Source organism: Littorina saxatilis, linkage group LG17 (genome assembly GCF_037325665.1).
Source record: "Littorina saxatilis isolate snail1 linkage group LG17, US_GU_Lsax_2.0, whole genome shotgun sequence".
NCBI classification, from domain to species: Eukaryota; Metazoa; Mollusca; class Gastropoda; order Littorinimorpha; family Littorinidae; genus Littorina; species Littorina saxatilis.
This window is the reverse complement of record NC_090261.1, coordinates 46,520,613-46,540,690: the sequence shown is the minus strand read 5'-3', so window position 1 is coordinate 46,540,690 and position 20,078 is coordinate 46,520,613. Positions and strand designations below refer to the sequence as shown.

The 20,078-nt window shown below is 42.6% G+C and overlaps 1 protein-coding gene across 1 annotated transcript in view; it reads right to left on the bottom strand.

The window, feature by feature from the left end:
* The window catches only part of LOC138953488 (phospholipase B1, membrane-associated-like), a 43,702-nt gene extending 25,362 nt beyond the window's left edge, over window positions 1-18,340 (bottom strand). The window contains exons 1-2 of the mRNA XM_070325330.1: window positions 18,249-18,340; window positions 16,336-16,448 (exon numbers count right to left, since the gene is read on the bottom strand). Of these exons, the coding sequence (XP_070181431.1) occupies window positions 16,336-16,448; window positions 18,249-18,288 (153 nt within the window). The 5' untranslated portion in view covers window positions 18,289-18,340. The remainder of the gene's footprint in view (window positions 1-16,335; window positions 16,449-18,248) is intronic.
* Window positions 18,341-20,078: the final 1,738 nt, after the last annotated feature.

Below are 20,078 nucleotides of genomic sequence, written 5' to 3'. Positions count from 1 at the left end.
GAGGAAGGAACTGTAAGTAGATATTGTTTCTTTGGTATTATTGTATTTGCTATGTTTAATCAGTTCTATGATGTGTTCTGAGCGTATGATTGATGCTATGGCGTGTATGTAATTGTATGTATGCATGCATGTGTGTCAGCCATTTTGTTTCCCGCGACAGCTGAGTGTCTTTGTTCACGACGTAGCGTGCCTTGTGACGTCATAGCTAGAGTAACCTCCCCTTAGTAACTTAGTAGTATGGACCTTGAAATTATCGGCCCTCGCCACGCTTCAATGCATGCAGACGTGACGTGTCCCCGGAGATCTAGTGTTGTAAAGGATAATAGGTCCTGTCTCCCAACCGCTCTTTCTCTCTCCCCCCCCCCCCCCCCCCCCCCCCCCCCCCTCTGTTCACTTGATATAGTAGGTGTCATGAATTATTATTATGAGGCGCGAACCTGTCAAGAAGAGAATAGGCAACCGAGACTACTCGCGCATTACACGACGTATCCAAGTGACGTATTCATGTGACGTATCCAAGTGTACTGACGTAAACAAAAATCGTTTCACGAGAGGGTCGTTTTCCGCAAGTCCACGGAACGAAGAACGCTTGAAAGAAAAGCAGTTCCCCTGTCTTTGAAGGAACCCACGGTCCAATGATGAATTCATCCTCCTCTTCCTCATGCTGCTGTATTTGTGGAGAGAGATGCGACCAGACTACTACCGTAAAATCCCTAGCATAAGCCCACCATCTAGCAAACGCCCACCCCCCACTTTGGGCCAAAAGTTGTGCACAGGGGTAACTACCTAGCAAACGCCCACCCTGCTTTTTTCAAAGAGACTATAGGCTCACTTTCACTAGGATTTGTGCAGACTGTTCTAAAAGTCATCTTTTTCCCCTTCTTTACCTTTTCGTGTTTCTTTCCTTTTTGGCTCACGTAAGTGTAGCCTATGCGATGATAAACTTTGTCTGTCTGTGCGTGCGTGTGTGTGTGTGTGTGTGTGTGTGTGTGATAGAAACTTTAACATTTCCGAGTCTATGGATTACGTCAGTCTCGGTCAAAAGTGTTTGACGTGTGTGATAGAAACTATTTGAAGACGTCACATTATGACGTAAGAGGGTTAGACGTCACGCAAAGGAATTACTGAAAGTCTCGGTCATTATTATTGTGAGCGGGCCGAGACTACTTGGCAGATCCAGGGTCTCGCTTTCTTGCACAGTTTCACCTATGCTTACTGTGTGTGTGTGTGTGTGTGTGTGTGTGTGTGTGTGTGTGTGTGTGTGTGTGTGTGTGTGTGTGACGGAGTGATTGAGTTTGTGTTACTGTTTGTCGATTTCTTACGTGAGCCTTGAAGGCTTCGCCTCTTGTTATATTTAGGTTTTGACTAAATATTTTAACATCGAGGGGGAATCGAAACGAGGGTCGTGGTGTATGTGCGTGTGTGTGTGTGTGTGTAGAGCGATTCAGACTACTGGACCGATCTTTATGAAATTTGACATGAGAGTTCCTGGGTATGAAATCCCCAAACGTTTTTTTCATTTTTTTGATAAATGTCTTTGATGACGTCATATCCGGCTTTTCGTGAAAGTTGAGGCGGCACTGTCACGCCCTCATTTTTCAACCAAATTGGTTGAAATTTTAGTCAAGTACTCTTCGACGAAGCCCGGGGTTCGGTATTGCATTTTAATGTGGTGGCTTAAAAATTAATTAATGACTTTGGTCATTAAAAATCTGAAAATTGTAAAAAAAAATAAAAATTTATAAAACGATCCAAATTTACGTTTATCTTATTCTCCATCATTTGCTGATTCCAAAAACATATAAATATGTTATATTCGGATTAAAAACAAGCTCTGAAAATTAAATATATAAAAATCATTATCAAAATTAAATTGTCCAAATCAATTTAAAAACACTTTCATCTTATTCCTTGTCGCTTCCTGATTCCAAAAACATATAGATATGATATGTTTGGATTAAAAACACGCTCAGAAAGTTAAAACAAAGACAGGTACAGAAAAGCGTGCTATGCAGCATAGCGTAACCACTACCCCGCTCTTCTTGTCAATTTCACGTTCGACAGCTACTTGACTAAATATTGTATTTTCGCCTTACGCGACTTGTTCTTTCTTTTTTCCTTCACTTCTACTCACACGACCTAACTTACATGCTTTCGGGGTTTGTATTCACTCAATTACACGGTTGAGCACAAAACTTACTTTCTGCAAAGGGGTCTATCCCTAGCAAACGCCCACCCCCCAATGTTGCCCTAAATATGTGCACAGGGGGGGTGGGCTTATGCTAGGGATTTTACGGCACTGCTATTGATTTGATGATGGTGTCTTGAGAAGAAGGTTGACGACCCAGACCAGGAGCGCGGTTTTCAAGACCAACCAAGTGCTACACGTCATCCTGTGTATCTTTTCAATGACATTGAGCTCAGTCAAAACTTCATGAACATATGTGTATTCCTTTTGTTTTGACGTCCTCCAAGGGAAAATTCTGAAGAACGTTTGCGACGGCTGAGTCATGTTAGATTACCATGACGGAATTGATATCCAGCAGCAATTATTATAGACAGTTGAACAGAGTGTGCTGCGATTCAAGTGACAAAATCTAGCTTGAACAGTGTGTGCTGCATTTAATACGATACTGATATTTAGCAGAAATAGACTAACCTGATCAATGTGTGCTGCATTTCAAGAATTTTATAACACTATCCACGTATTAAATTTTGTCATCATTTTCACGAGTTTTCATTCATAAGCACATGGGAAATAAATGTCATGTTCCCCGGGGAATAAATCCCCGGTTACCATAGTTGCAGGAAGCCCTATTACATGGATAATCAAAAGCAAACCCAATAGAAACGCTCGAGGATTCTTCGGCTCTTTTCATTGGCGTTTCCCCAGACCTAAACAGACGACACTGCTTCGCCAAGTTCCAAATACGAACTGGCAAACTGGCAAATGTAAACAAAAAACAAAACTACATCATCAAAGGTCATACATTTATGCTTTATCGCAAACAAATGAAACCTATCGATATGTTTTATCTTCTCACAAAGTCATGGAGTGCGTGTATCTCTGTTTGGAGAAACACGAACGTCAAGTTTAAGTCAAACCAATTGACCCCTGACACACACATTTTGACCCATGCACAAGACGTTGTATCGATAAACTAAGCGCAAATAAAAAAAATAATAATAAAAAAGCAAAGAATATAGCAACAAGAAATGAAGACATCTGACAAAGCCGAGCAAGCAGAATGACAAGTCTAGAAAAACAGAGAGGCAATGAGAAACAAGATCGCGATTATCTTTCCTTCGCGGCACCACGCAAATCGTTTGTGTCCTTTGACCCAATTCGTGCAGTGCTGCACGATGCAAATCTTCTGTGACCTTTGACTCAACGTAGCTTCAATATTCGATTACTAATATTTACCACTAAAAACCGAGGGGTGGAATACCGAGAGGGGCAGGGTGGTAGGCCGATGGTGAAATGTAATGAAGAGACACGTGTAGTAATAAGAGAAACCCGATTCTGCAATAACACAAACAAGAACAAAAAACCCAAAAATGACCTATATGAATATTTAATCAATAATATGATCGTCTGCGTTGCAGGTGTGCAAGTGAAGGGTTGGGGGGGGGGGGGGGTAACTTGATCATTAATTTGTGTGTGTCAGTGTTTGTGTTCATGGACTGATTGTGAGGGAGGGGGAGGGTGGGGTGTGTTTCAGGTTTTGGTGTGGGTATGAAACGAGCAAAACAATACCCACACCACAAAATCTTGGAGGTAAAAAACACTCGCCGTCGCATCATTTTGTCCGCACAATATTATATGCACCAACAACCGGAAAGAAAGGTGACAATGGAAAAAGACTCATCTTTGCTTCCTGCGATTCCTTGCCCCCGACTCGAACGTCGCACGATAATCCACATAACAGATCTGTTGTGAGATGGTCAACGCTGACTGTGGGCACTATCGTCTCAAAGGCGCTTACTGTTGGTTTCACACACCACTCTGTAGTCGGAACCTACAGAACTTCGCATCCTCAAACCTGACATACTTGTCTCAACATTTAATATAAACTCAAATCACACACAGTAAGTTGCTTTCGCACGCCAGCTTTGAACAACGTGCTGGGGCCCCGAACATGCATTATAATAACAGAACTCGCGTTTCAAACCATGGCTCCCTGTGTTGATTTTTCACTTAATGTTGAACCACCAAAATGATGACAAAAACGATGTTTGATGGTTTGTTGCCAGACCAGCTTTTTTGTCGGTCCTCGGGGGGCATAATATTATCGTCTTTTGTTTCATATTTATTGGCCAAGGCCGAAGGCCGCGGTCAATAAATATGAAACAAAAGACGATATGCTCCCCCTCGGACCGACAAAAAAGCTGGTCTGTCAACAACCCATCAAACATCTTATAATGTAAACCTGTGTTAATCTTTCTCCGCTACTTCGAGAGCATGGGAAAGAGTGAAGTAGGGAAATAAAGTCAAGGTAGTACCTGTTTCTTTAGCTAATACGAAAAGGCGGCGTGTTTTCCTTCCATAAATTTCCTTTGGGAGGCGCACGCAGAAAGAACAACAGGCTGACGAAAACTGACCTGTGACAGTAGGTTTATTGTGGAATGTATGTATGGTTAGGATGCATTGGTACGAATGGTGCGTTTCTACTTGTTATATCATGTACTTATAATTATATTATGTTTTCTTTTCTTTTCATGTGTCATCAGACACTGCTTTCTGATGTGCTTTCTGGTGTACGTTAGTTAAAAGTCACGTTATCGCAACCTCTGTCTTGGCGTCTCATTTATGCTTCCTATTTTCCCCCTTCCACTCCACCCTATCACAGAGGGATTGGAGGCTGACCGGTAGGGAGGTCTTGTGCTGGAGCATCCTCCTCTACTTGTCGTCCTGTGTTGAGCGTCTTGAAACTTTGAAGCACTGTCTTGACGTCATCGGTAGCCTTTCCTCTCATCTTGAATGATTTGAAACTTTGAAGCCCTGTCTCCTCGTCATCGGTAGCCGCGCCTCTTGTTTGGAACGACTTGAAACTTTGAAGCCCTGTCTCATCGTCATCGGTAGCCTCTCCTCTCGTCTTGAATGACTTGAAACTTTGAAGCCCTGTCTCCTCGTCATCGGTAGCCTCTCCTCTCGTCTCGAATGACTTGAAACTTTGAAGCCCTGTCTCCTCGTCATCGGTAGCCTCTCCTCTCGTCTTGAATGACTTGAAACTTTGAAGCCCTGTCTCCTCGTCATCGGTAGCCTCTCCTCTTGTCTTGAATGACTTGAAACTTTGAAGCCCTGTCTCCTCGTCATCGGTAGCCTCTCTCCTCTCGTCTTGAATGACTTGAAACTTTGAAGCCCTGTCTCCTCGTCATCGGTAGCCTCTCCTCTCGTCTTGAATGACTTGAAACTTTGAAGCCCTGTCTCATCGTCATCGGTAGCCTCTCCTCTCGTCTTGAATGACTTGAAACTTTGAAGCCCTGTCTCATCGTCATTGGTAGCCTCTCCTCTCGTCTTGAAACTTTGAAGCCCTGTCTCATCGTCATCGGTAGCCTCGCCTCTCGTCTTGAATGACTTGAAACTTTGAAGCCCTGTCTCATCGTCATTGGTAGCCTCTCCTCTTGTCTTGAATGACTTGAAACTTTGAAGCCCTGTCTCATCGTCATCGGTAGCCTCTCCTCTCGTCTTGAATGACTTGAAACTTTCAAGCCCTGTCTCCTCGTCATCGGTAGCCTCTCCTCTCGTCTTGAATGACTTGAAACTTTGAAGCCCTGTTTCCTCCGAAAACGGCGTATGGCTGCCTAAATGGCGGGGTAAAAAACGGTCATACACGTAAAATTCCACTTGTGCAAAATACACGAGTGTACATGGGAGTTTCAGCCCACGAACAAAGAAGAAGAAGAAGAAGCCCTGTCTCCTCGTCATCGGTAGCCTCTCCTCTCGTCTTGAATGACTTGAAACTTTGAAGCCCTGTCTCCTCGTCATCGGTAGCCTCTCCTCTTGAATGACTTGAAACGTTGAAGCCCTGTCTCATCGTCATCGGTAGCCTCTCCTCTCGTCTTGAATGACTTGAAACTTTGAAGCCCTGTCTCCTCGTCATCGGTAGCCTCTCCTCTCGTCTTGAATGACTTGAAACTTTGAAGCCCTGTCTCCTCGTCATCGGTAGCCTCTCCTCTTGAATGACCTGAAACTTTGAAGCCCTGTCTCATCATCATCGGTAGCCTCTCGTCTTGAATGACTTGAAAGTTTGAAGCCCTGTCTCATCGTCATGGGTAGCCTCTCCTCTCGTCTTGAAACTTTGAAGCCCTGTCTCATCGTCATCGGTAGCCTCGCCTCTCGTCTTGAATGACTTGAAACTTTGAAGCCCTGTCTCATCGTCATTGGTAGCCTCTCCTCTTGTCTTGAATGACTTGAAACTTTGAAGCCCTGTCTCCTCGTCATCGGTAGCCTCTCGTCTTGAATGACTTGAAACTTTGAAGCCCTGTCTCCTCGTCATCGGTAGCCTCTCCTCTCGTCTTGAATGACTTGAAACTTTGAAGCCCTGTCTCCTCGTCATCGGTAGCCTCTCCTCTTGAATGACTTGAAACGTTGAAGCCCTGTCTCATCGTCATCGGTAGCCTCTCCTCTCGTCTTGAATGACTTGAAACTTTGAAGCCCTGTCTCCTCGTCATCGGTAGCCTCTCCTCTCGTCTTGAATGACTTGAAACTTTGAAGCCCTGTCTCCTCGTCATCGGTAGCCTCTCCTCTTGAATGACTTGAAACGTTGAAGCCCTGTCTCATCGTCATCGGTAGCCTCTCCTCTCGTCTTGAATGACTTGAAACTTTGAAGCCCTGTCTCCTCGTCATCGGTAGCCTCTCCTCTCGTCTTGAATGACTTGAAACTTTGAAGCCCTGTCTCCTCGTCATCGGTAGCCTCTCCTCTTGAATGACTTGAAACTTTGAAGCCCTGTCTCATCGTCATCGGTAGCCTCTCGTCTTGAATGACTTGAAAGTTTGAAGCCCTGTCTCATCGTCATGGGTAGCCTCTCCTCTCGTCTTGAAACTTTGAAGCCCTGTCTCATCGTCATCGGTAGCCTCGCCTCTCGTCTTGAATGACTTGAAACTTTGAAGCCCTGTCTCATCGTCATTGGTAGCCTCTCCTCTTGTCTTGAATGACTTGAAACTTTGAAGCCCTGTCTCCTCGTCATCGGTAGCCTCTCGTCTTGAATGACTTGAAACTTTGAAGCCCTGTCTCCTCGTCATCGGTAGCCTCTCCTCTCGTCTTGAATGACTTGAAACTTTGAAGCCCTGTCTCCTCGTCATCGGTAGCCTCTCCTCTTGAATGACTTGAAACTTTGAAGCCCTGTCTCATCGTCATCGGTAGCCTCTCCTCTCGTCTTGAATGACTTGAAACTTTGAAGCCCTGTCTCCTCGTCATCGGTAGCCTCTCCTCTTGAATGACTTGAAACTTTGAAGCCCTGTCTCATCGTCATCGGTAGCCTCTCCTCTTGAATGACTTGAAACTTTGAAGCCCTGTCTCATCGTCATTGGTAGCCTCTCCTCTCGTCTTGAAACTTTGAAGCCCTGTCTCATCGTCATTGGTAGCCTCTCCTCTTGTCTTGAATGACTTGAAACTTTGAAGCCCTGTCTCATCGTCATCGGTAGCCTCTCCTCTCGTCTTGAATGACTTGAAACTTTGAAGCCCTGTCTCCTCGTCATCGGTAGCCTCTCCTCTTGAATGACTTGAAACTTTGAAGCCCTGTCTCATCGTCATTGGTAGCCTCTCCTCTCGTCTTGAAACTTTGAAGCCCTGTCTCATCGTCATTGGTAGCCTCTCCTCTTGTCTTGAATGACTTGAAACTTTGAAGCCCTGTCTCCTCGTCATCGGTAGCCTCTCCTCTCGTCTTGAATGACTTGAAACTTTGAAGCCCTGTCTCCTTGTCATCGGTAGCCTCTCCTCTTGTCTTGAATGACTTGAAACTTTGAAGCCCTGTCTCATCGTCATCGGTAGCCTCTCCTCTCCTCTTGAATGACTTGAAACTTTGAAGCCCTGTCTCATCGTCATCGGCAGCCTCTCCTCTTGTCTTGAACGACTTGAAACGTCTGTGGAGCCCTGCCTCGATGTTTTCAGTACCCTGCTCACATTAATAAACAAGAAGGGCAAAGCCCATACGACTCACATGCTTGACCTTGACCTTTACATGACCTTGACCTTCAGCTAAACCTAGCAATGACATCATACACTAAGAACGGCTTTACACATTTTTCCTACCTAAATACATGTGACCTTGACCCAAAGTGAAGGTCATCCAAGGTCATGCAACACAAAGCTGTTAATTCAAGACATAGGAAGTACAATGGTGCTTATTGGCTCTTTCTACCATGAGATATGGTCACTTTTAGTGGTTCACTACCTTATTTTGGTCACATTTCATAAGGGTCAAAGTGACCTTGACCTTGATCATATGTGACCAAATGTGTCTCATGATGAAAGCATAACATGTGCCCCACATAATTATTAAGTTTGAAACAGTTATCTTCCATAGTTCAGGGTCAAGGTCACTTCAAAATATGTATACAATCCAACTTTGAAGAGCTCCTGTGACCTTGACCTTGAAGCAAGGTAAACCAAACTGGTATCAAAAGATGGGGCTTACTTTGCCCTATATATCATATATAGGTGAGGTATTCAATCTCAAAAACTTCAGAGAAAATGGGAAAAATGTGAAAAATAGCTGTTTTTAGACAACATTTATGGCTCCTGCGACCTTGACCTTGAAGCAAGGTCAAGATGCTATGCACACCGAGCTGTGCACACCTGCTCTCACCCGCTCCAGAACGTAACCAACCGTGACTTACCCTCTGACCGTCTTCCAGCTGCCCTGTGTTGGCTGAAGCGCAAAGAGTCGTCACCCGTTTTGCTTCAGTATCTGTGTTTCATGTGGATGTTTGTCCTCTGCATCACTGTGCTGTAGTGTAGTTGTTGTGTTTCTGTGGTGTTTGTGTGATCCTGGAGATATTGCTCTGTGTTTCCTAGATCTCCTGTTCGCCGCGGAACGCAGACGCTTTTTTTGCCTGTTTTTCGTTTTCACGTGGATCTCCTGTTCCTTGTGTTCGTGGTGTTTCCCTCAAAACCTAAACACTGCTTACCTGTGCTGTTCTTTGGTGCGCCTGGATTCCGTCTGATTCCCTTGTGCCTGTTTGTGCCTGTTAGTGCATGTTTACGTGGTGTTGTATTCGGGATCTCACGGAGTGGAACAACGCATTGAAGTTAAAGTCAGTAAGCCAAGCTAGAACCTTTCTATCCTCTCTCTGACCTCATAGTCTTCCGTTTTGTGTGTGTTTGAGTGTTTGTTTTTCGTCCCCGAAGCCGTGCCCGTGTGGTCAGGCCTAACTCCTTTTGTTGTTGTTTGTTGTAGTTATTGCTTGATTTACTCATTTAGTCCCGTATTCTTTATCAGACTTCCCTTTATTTCATTTATTTTGTCATTTGTTTTGTTATTTTGTTTTCTCATTTTCTGGTCTAACATTTATGTGTATATGTTTTTCCTCATGCCTATCTCCGCTTTGTAACTTGTGTTTAGGTCAGAAGAAGGGGGTGTAACGAACCCAACTCTTGTCTATTGTTCTCTTTAGTTCCGCTCTGCTAGGCGCATGGCTGACGCGGGTCCTCCCGCGTCATCTTCTCCTCCCGGAGGGATGGTGGTTACTCAACCGGATGTTCCCGAACCAGACGCTTCTGGCGAGGGAACAAAAGGTAGTGGGTTTGGCAATCTCCCACAGAGTAGCAATCCGTTTCCGGCGCCTCCAGCACGTAGCGCAGACCCCGCGGGGCGCGGCGCGAGCATGCGTAACAAAGCGAACCCCACATCAGACGCCTCTGATAAGGGGAAGAAAACAAAGACCACTGGTACAGCGCTTCTCATTGAAAGCAACACCCTGAACCGCGGGAGGCTGTCCTCCTTACCAAACTTGCAAGCGTCCACGTACTGAGAGCGTCTGCGCAGATCAGCCTCATTGTCAGTCTGACTCTACCTCAGAGACAACGGACAATGAGGTGTTTCACACAGCCCGCAAACGCAAAAACCGCTCGCATAAACAAAAGACAGCCGAACCGGAACTGTCGGTCAAGACTTCTGCTCAGACAACCGAAGGCGGAAACGCCCAAACCAAAACAAACAGACAAAAGAAAACCCATCAGACTGGAAAGATACTCAAACCAGATCAAACCAAACCAGTGTTCCTCCAATTTCCATGCATCCTTGAGGACCTCAAAACAGGCCCTGCAACCTTCAGTGGTCTCGGTTTGGGAAGAAATAAGCAGATCAAACATGTCGAAGGGGAAGTCCTGCTCATTCGCCCATTACCCCAAAACAAATGGCTGATAGGCTGCCACGGCTCAAAACAACAACAACAGCTCGCAAACATGAAAAATCTAAACGGCATTCCAATTAAATGTTCCATCCCCGTCCCAACCACAGAAGGAGTGATCAAAGGTGTTGATCGGTCACACACCAACGATGACATGGTACACATGGAGTTCGTCACCGTCACAGCTGATGGGGGTCAGGCTGGGTTGGTAAAGGTTGCCCGGCGCCTTACCAACAAGGATGGCTCCTCTTCATCGGCAGTAAGGCTGACCTTCCTGACGGCCGTGTTGCCTGACACAGTCCGCCTCGAGAACCAGGAGTTTCGCGTCACTCCTTTTGTGGCTCCTGTGAGGCGCTGTGTCAAGTGCAACCGGTTCGGGCATTCGAAAGACCAGTGCCGATCCAAAGCCCACGTCTGTCCCAGATGTGGGTCTAAGGACGGCCACCCTGTCAGCTCTTGTACTAACCCCAAACACTGCATTAACTGTCTCGGGGATCACTCGGCGGCATACCTAGGGTGCCCCGAGTACAAACTCAGACAACGGGAAAACAAAATCAGGGCATGCTCTTACATTCTTTTCTCAGAAGCTTTGAGAAGAGCCAAAAACGAACTTCACACAGAAAATGAAACTAAACTGATGGCCAAGCATGCCGAAACTGACCTTCCTATGGTACATGATGACTTTTACAGAAGAGAAGAGTCCCTCAAACCCACATTTGCATCCATTGCAAACCCCAAATCACTAGGGGAAGCAGTGAACAAACAGGATTCTCACCCAAGACCAGCTCCTAGACGTCGCCTTTCATATAAATCCACTGTTACCACCAAACAAACACAGGCGCTACCTGACAAACAGCCGCAGGCTCTCCACACAAAAAATCACTAAAAACAAAGCAGAACTCCTAAAACAAAAGGCGCGCCTTACAGCCGCAAAACACAAACTAGCTCAAAAGCAAGAAGATGAAATTGCACAGAAGGTGCTGACAAAAATTGAAGCCAGCATTGGCCAGCAAATCTCCCTGGCCATTGAACAGGACAAAATGAAAAGAAACCAAGCAGAGCTGGAACTGGCCACTCTTGCTATGGAAAAAATCCGCACTAGACCGGCAAGTCCTGAAAGAGAAGACCAGGGGCTGCATTGTTTTCTGGGGCAAATAATGACTGTAATTGTCGATGCCCAGTTCAAACAAAACCCCGGTTACCTCCTGGAATGCATGTCCAAGGTATACAAAAACCTAACCGACAAGAATGTGACTCTTAAACAACCAAGCCCCGCTCTCCTCACACTCACCACACTAGGTGTCAGAGATCTTACAGAGACTGAATTAATTGGCCTTGGCAAGGCAATTTAAAATTTATAACGGATATGTTTCAAGTGAAAACACAGACATACATGTCTCTTGTGATTCTTCTGTTACTTGTTTTCCCCATGGCTAACTCAACGAGTAGAGCAGCACAAAATCCACATTCTCCAAAACTAAAAAGGAACTTAAGCATTTTACAATGGAACTGCAGAAGTATAAATACCACCCTTAATTACCTCACACAGTTCTTAAGTGTTAGACAACCAGATATTCTAGCCCTACAGTCCTTAACTGTCCCAAAATATAAACTCCCTCAAATAGATGGGTATTATTACCCACCAGTTATAGACCCAGATGTGCAAAGAAATAAAACAGATGTAGCAATCTATATTAAACTAGATATTCACTATCTACAGACCATGTCTCCCGCACCCACCGTTGGTGTTCATGGCTCAACATGCTCAATTGAGATCACGATGGAGGGGAGCGGCAAGGCAAACATTGTGAATGTATATTACCCCACGGGTTGTCGAGAAGAATACACAAAATGGATCAGGGACCTCCAAAGTGAGACAAACAGCTGGGTAGTACTTGGAGATTTCAATGACCATCACGCACTTTGGGATGACAAACTCAAGAACAACAACACACACAGTCATTTGGCAGACCATATAATAGACTCAGACATGGTTGTGTTAAATGACAGTACCCCAACTAGAATTCCTGATAATAACAAACAATCAGCCACAGCTATAGATTTAACTCTTGTCAGTACAAAACTAGCAAGTAGAGCTGACTGGACGATCATTCCCGACACACTTCACTCGGACCACAGGCCAATTCTACTCACACTACATAACATAAACCCCGGTCTCGCAGAGGACACAAGCCTTCCCAAATTCAATTATAAAAGAGCCAACTGGTCGGCCTTCAGACAAGAATGTTCTACTTGCGACATAACCAAGATAGAATCAGAAAGCATAGACACATTTTATGAAAACATTAGAGAATTCATCATATCAAAAGCTAATGTAACAATCCCAACAAACACCACCAACAGAAATAAAAGAAAGACAGCACCAAACCCCTGGTGGAATGATGACTGTGAACAGGCCAAAAACGCAAGAAACAGAGCCACATCAGACCTCTTGAAGAATGAAACAGATGCAAATCAAGAGGTAATGAGAGAAGCAAAAAGTCACATGTTCCACACAGTCGCTAAAGCCAAGAGAGATTATTGGGAACAGTTTGTAAAGGATGAAGTAAATAACCCAGAGGATACTGGAAAAATTTGGAAAAAGATAACTAAAATCAAACACAGGTATAAACTCCCGGAAAAACCTTTGATAGTTGACAATAAACTCACCACAAACAACCTTGAAAAGGCTGAGCTTTTGGCAGCAACTTTTGCCAGGGCCAGTCAGACCGAACACCTTGAAGCAGACAGACGGGAATACAGAGAAGAACACCAAAAGACTTACACTCACCCAGCTGAAGATAACACCCTACCAATAAACCATCCTCTAACCAAAAAGGAGCTAAAGAAAGCAATAAAAAGCATAAAGACAGGAAACAAGTCCACTGGCAAAGATCCAATTTCATATAAAATGATACAACATTTCCCTGACTGCCTCCTTGACCTACTGCTTAAGTTTTTCCAATCCTGTTATGAAAGCAACACAATTCCCAAGGCGCGGAAAGAAGCGCTGGTGATAGCAATTCCAAAAGACGGAAAACCAAAGCAGTTAGCATCTAGTTACAGGCCCATATCTCTCACGCCCCATATTGGCAAAATCTATGAACGAATCATCAAGAATAGGCTGGAACACTACTTAGAGAAACATGGCATCATCCCCACGTGCCAGGCCGGCTTCAGAAAGTCCAGGTCCTGTACAGATAACATTGTTAAACTAGCTGCCCACATTAAAAAAAACTCGAGCAAGAAACAAAACCATGTTTGCCACCTTCTTTGACATTAAACGCGCCTACGATTCAGTCTGGCACGCCAAACTATTGGAAAAACTGAAAAACATTGGTATATCAGGAAGACTGTACAATTTCGTGAATGAATTTATCAACGAAAGGACGTTAGAAGTCCGAGTAGGCAGAGATGTATCCACAGCACACAAAGTTAACATGGGAGTCCCTCAGGGCAGTGTCATTGCCCCGACATTGTTCAGCATCATGCTGTATGACATACACAGAGCCGGGACGAATGGAACAGTGATTTCACTGTATGCAGACGACCTGGCTCTGTGGTCAAATCACAAACCAAGGGAAACTCAACACAAAACTAACTTAAAGAGATATCAAAACGCAGTAGACAAAATAATCCATTATTTGCACACAAACGGCTTTGAAATCGCCGCCGAAAAGACAACATTCATGGTTGTCACCAGAAAGAAGCTACACGAAAAATCCACAATTATCGTCAACAATACACCCCTGGAGTCTAAAAAACAAGTCAAATTCCTTGGCGTTACCTTCACCCCGAACCTAACATGGGGACCACACATCAAAAACCTTGTCGGCAAAGCCAAGAAAGCACTAAGTCTCCTCAAAGTATTAAAACGAGAGACCTGGGCCTCAAATAAAGACAGCCTGCTTCACGTTACGAAAGCCATTATAAGATCCCGTTTAACATATGGTCAAGAAGCATTTTTTGCTGCATCAAAATCGAATCTAAAACTATTGGAAAGAGCCGAAATGGCTGCCCTCAAAATCATCTTTGATCTCCCAAAACACTCCATAAACAAACTAGTGTATCAAGAGGCTGGCTGGCTGCCCCTCGATGAAGAAAGAAGGCTAAAGTCGGCGCAGTATGTATCAAGAGCCAGTACAGTTGATAATGCTGTGAACGAAGAGCTCACTGCTGAGTTCGACACGATAACCTCGGCCCCTTACCAAAACCTAAAAAGAAAAACACCCACAATATACGAAGCAACAATCCCACTAGCAGACTATGTTCAACCGATATTACAAGAAAGTGGGGTGAACCCAGGTAGGATGGCCCAAATTCCCATTAACCCCTTCCCCTTTTGGTTCATGGAGTCCCCCATTATCATCCCTGATCATGATCTGGGTATAACAAAGAAAGATAACCCTGTGCCTGTCTCATCAATAGTAAGAGAAATAATCTCAAACAGTTACAAAGATCACCTACAAATATTTACTGACGGCTCAAAACAAAATGATGGCCAAGCCGGCTGTGCTTTTGTCATCCCTGACCTCAAAATAACTAAAAAATTCAAACTCAACCAGGATGTGTCCATTTTCACTGCAGAAATGTACGCCATCTTAAGAGCATGCCACTATATCAATGACCTCCCTCAACCCCCAACAAGAGTCGTGATCTTCTCCGACTCAAAATCAGCTCTGACTGCTCTCCAAAATGGTTCCAGAAACCGGGAAGAGCTTCAGACGGAAATATTGTTCCTCTGTCACCAGATCATTGCCTCTGGAACAGAATTGACCCTTATGTACATCCCCTCACACACGGGGATCAGAGGCAATGATATGGCTGACAGAGCAGCAAAAGAATCTGTCACAGATCAAGCAGAATTTCATGACCTCAAATTAACAAAGACGGAAGCAAAACACAAAATGGCCAAAGTTGCCTGGCGTCACTGGGAAACAGAATTAAAAACAGAAGGCGATGCCCATGGTTGGCTTATTCTGCCCCGACAAACAAAACAAAACAGGCCTACACTCCCCACCCCCCTCCTTAAAATACTTCGTAGAATTCGCACGGATGGATGCGCTCACAAGTTCTTTCCCCGTCTCTGTGAATGTGGAAAGCTAATATCTTTTTTACACCTCTTTGACCGCTGCCAATCACTCCAACAAGATTTCCGCAACCTACACACCCTTGTCAACGAACACAAACTGAAACCCCATGAGTTTTTAGATAAACATTGCACGCTTCAATGGAAGCCAGCATACACCCTGTGTCTCTCAATACATAAGGCTGAAATAGGACATCTGTTTTGAAAACTTCATCCCGTCTCCTCCTTCCCACCCCTCAACCCTCTCTCCCACCGACCCCCCCCCCCCCCCCCACGCCCAACAACCAAAGCGCCTACAACACCTATCACATAGCTCTATTCAAACAAGGCTAAATCACATACACCGCCCTCCTACCTGAACTTAAGTTCCCCATTCTGATATATTATTTTAGCAAGTTATATTTAATATTCTTATTTGGCTAATAATTATTTTTATGTTTCTAGTTACGTATTTATTTACTTATTCAGCCAGTTCTTTATTACATTATTTTGGCTTTATCCAAAAGTCTAAAAAATATTTTACATAAATAAAAAGCAAATAAGCCTACAAAACCGCTCCACTTCAACTATATTTCGCGTACACTATGGCAACAACCCCAACAAAATCTTTACTACCATCCCCATTTTGAAATATCGCAACAACAGACTTCCAGATCTATAACACGATCATATGTGTTCTCTGTTTGCATGTCTGTCCAGTGTCCTGTCCCCCCATAAAGCATATCAACTCTACCTGTCCCAAGATAGGCCAATTGGTTCTAAGAGGACGTTAAAACTAATTATCATCATCATCTCTCTCTCTCTCTCTCTCTCTCTCTCTCTCTCTCTCTCTCTCTCTCTCTCTCTCTCTCTCTCTCTCTCTCCATCGTAGTAACTGGTCAATGTCACTCACAAGAGGAGAGGGAGGTTGTCCTGTAGGGAGACCTGGAACTGGGCCATCCCCCTCCATGTGTCCTCGACTCTTAAGACGTGACAACCTTTCCCCCTCGTTCCCCTGGAACAGCACTACGCATAACACACATTCAGGTTAGCTGTCAGTCAAAGGAAGGAAGGAAGAAAGAAGAATAGAAAGGGGGAAAGGAATTAATGGAAGAAAGAGGAAAAACAGAAAGGAAGAATGAGAGAAAGAGAAAGAAAGAAAAACAAGAAAGAAAGAAAGAAGGAGTACAAGAAAAAAAAGGGAAAGACAGGAGTGAATGGAAAAAAAAGAAAAAAAAGGAACTAATTAACAAACAATCAAAGAAGAATACAAAAAGAGAAAAGTATATAGGAGTGATTGGAAGAAAGAAAGAAGGCAAGAAGAATACAAACAAAAAACATATTTGAAAAGGAAAAAAAGGAATGAATTGGAAGACAGAAAGAAAGACCGACCGCGGTAGGACAGATGACGGAGACTAGTCAAACAAGGACAGTCGCAAACAGAGAAAGACGCTTAGAAAGAAAAAAAGAGTGGAAGAAAGGAAGAAAACAAAGGAAAAAATGAAGAGAGAGGTGGACAAATAGAGAGAGAGACAAAGAGAGACAGAGAGAGCGCTAAATGGACAGACAAACAAACAAACAGACAAGTAGACAGACAGAAAGCCAGGCAACCAAACAACCAACCAACTAGTTAAAATTCTCGTCCCAAGATATCATCATTTGTTTGTTCTTTTGCGTACTTGTAGACAATTGTCACTGCCTGTGGACATACAGTTGACCTGTTCGATAAAATGATTGCTCCAATTTTATTATACGGATGTGAAGTATGGGGTTTTGGTTCCTGTGAACTTGCTACTAAACTTCAATTGCGTTTTTATAAAATTGTTTTCAAACTAAAAAAATCAACTCCAAATGCTATGATATTTGGTGAACTTGGAAAATATCCACTAGATGTTAATATGAAATGTAGAATGCTTTGCTATTGGTATAAACTGATTAGTCCTATTCATAAAAATAATGTTTCAAGTATTGTGTATTGCTTTCCTTATAAATTGTATATCAACAAGATGATTGAATCTAATTATTTATGTTTTATTGAAAAAACCTTAAAAGAAACTGGTCTCTCTGGCCTTTAAACTTTTCAAGAAAATGTTCAATACTCAAGCGCATGGTTTAAAACGAAAGTAAAAAGAAGCTTGTATGACCAGTAAATGGTTTACAGAAATTGGAACAAAAAATATGTTTTGGAATTATCGAATGTTTTAAGATATTTTTGCATGTGAAGACTATGTCACATATACCTGCCATATCAGCAATGTGTTTCAATGATGAAGTTTAGAACATTAAACAACAATTTGCCTGTACAGAAAGAACGTTATCTCAACATCCCGAGGTCAGAAAAAACTTGCACCAAATGTGTATCACAAGACATAGGTGATGAATTCCATTATTTATTTGTCTGTGATTTTTTCAAAGAAGAAAGCACTGAGTTGTTACCACATACCTTACTATTGGAAAAAACCTAATGCACTTAAATTTAAAAAGTTGTTTGCTACTAAGAAAAAGAAATTGCTAAAGAATATTTTGGACTTTGAATTTGTAACCGTTTTTCATTATCTTTTTATTTTTTTATTTTCTTATTTACCATATTAGCATATATCATGATTGTATTGATTGTATTTATTGTTCAAAATGCTCCCATGGGTTATGGACTAATAAAACTTGAACTTGTTTGTGGCTTAGGATGAACATTATAAGATGAAATCTTGTTGCAGGTTTTAAATGTTTCTATCGTGTATTTTACCAATCGATAATTAAACCAACAAGCTAGCCTATCAACCAACCCACCAACCAACTCAATAACCAATGCAGACTGTAGCCACTCACAAAATCCACAGCAGAGCAACTGCACTGCAAACGTCCTCATCTTTCTGTTTCTCCAGTGCACACTGACTTGGAACACAATGCATATTGCATCCCACTGCGCCTTTCGTTTTCAATGATTAGGGAATTAATTCATTGCCACCGGCGTCAAAGTTGAATGAGCCTATATGCGTGACACAATGTGAATCCACACCTAGCCTGCATATATTATCGCAATAGAAAATTAAAAAAAGTATGCAATGTACAATTGTAGTTATTGAAACGATTAATCATAGACGAAAATGAACCATTCTGGTTGTTTATGATTACACTTTCTCATAACTAATCTTTCTTAAAGTATCGTTTCTTACCACACTTGGACGCGTGTCATACTTGAGTCTCAATAAATAAACTTTCAAAACATCTTGATTCAGGTGCTTGTCATCACATGTCACAGGATTCTTGTTATATTCCCTGAGGCGAGACATTGGGAGTACTGTTTCATATTCATTCGAAAATAAATAATGAGATAACAAGTACAATGTAATAAAATACACACCACGTGAATGCAAATGTTATTCAACATTATATTATCGAAATCTGTCATGTAGTTTCCAAAACAAGGAAACAATAGATACAAACAAATTAAACAAGTCGCGTAAGGCGAAAATACAATATTTAGTCAAGTAGCTGTCGAACTCACAGAATGAAACTGAACGCAATGCAATTTTTCAGCAAGACCGTATACTCATAGCATCGTCAGTCCACCGTTCAGGCAGTGAAATTGACAAGAAGAGCGGTTTAGTAGTTGCGCTGAGAAGGATAGCACGCTTTTCTATACCTCTCTTCGTTTTAACTTTCTGAGCGTGTTTTTAATCCAAACATATCATATCTATATGTTTTTGGAATCAGGAACCGACAAGGAATAAGATGAAAGTGTTTTTAAATTGATTTGGAAAATTTAATTTTGATAATAATTTTTATATATTTAATTTTCAGAGCTTGTTTTTAATTCAAATATAACATATTTATATGTTTTTGGAATCAGAAAATAATGGAGAATAAGATAAACGTACATTTGGATCGTTTTATAATTTTTTTATTTTTTTTTACAATTTTCAGATTTTTAATGACCAAAGTCATTAATTAATTTTTAAGCCATCACGCTGAAATGCAATACCGAAGTCCGTGCTTCGTCGAACATTACTTGACCAAAATGTCAACCAATTTGGTTGAAAAATGAGAGCGTGACAGTGCCGCCTCAACTTTCACGAAAAGCCGGATATGACGTCATCAAAGACATTTATCGAAAAAAGGAGAAAAACGTTCGGGGATATCAATCCCACGAACTCTCATGTAAAATTTCATAAAGATCGGCCCAGTAGTTTGGTCTGAATCGCTCTACACGCACGCGCGCACGCACGCACACGCACACACACACACACACACACACACACATACACCACGACCCTCGTTTCGATTCCCCCTCGATGTTAAAATATTTAGTCAAAACTTGACTAAATATAAAAGCATTTATTATCCTGATTTTTATTTCATTTTATTTTTATTTCATTATTGTATACTTCAGATCGAAGATTTAACTTCTGCATGTATTGAACTCGTGTCAAAATAAATTAAAAACAAGTCGCGTAAGGCGAAAATACAATATTTAGTCAAGTGCCGCCTCAACTTTCACGAAAAGCCGGATATGACGTCATCAAAGACATTTATCAAAAAAATGAAAAAAACGTTCGGGGATTTCATACCCAGGAACTCTCATGTCAAATTTCATAAAGATCGGTCCAGTAGTTTAGTCTGAATCGCTCTACACACACACACACACACACGCGCGCA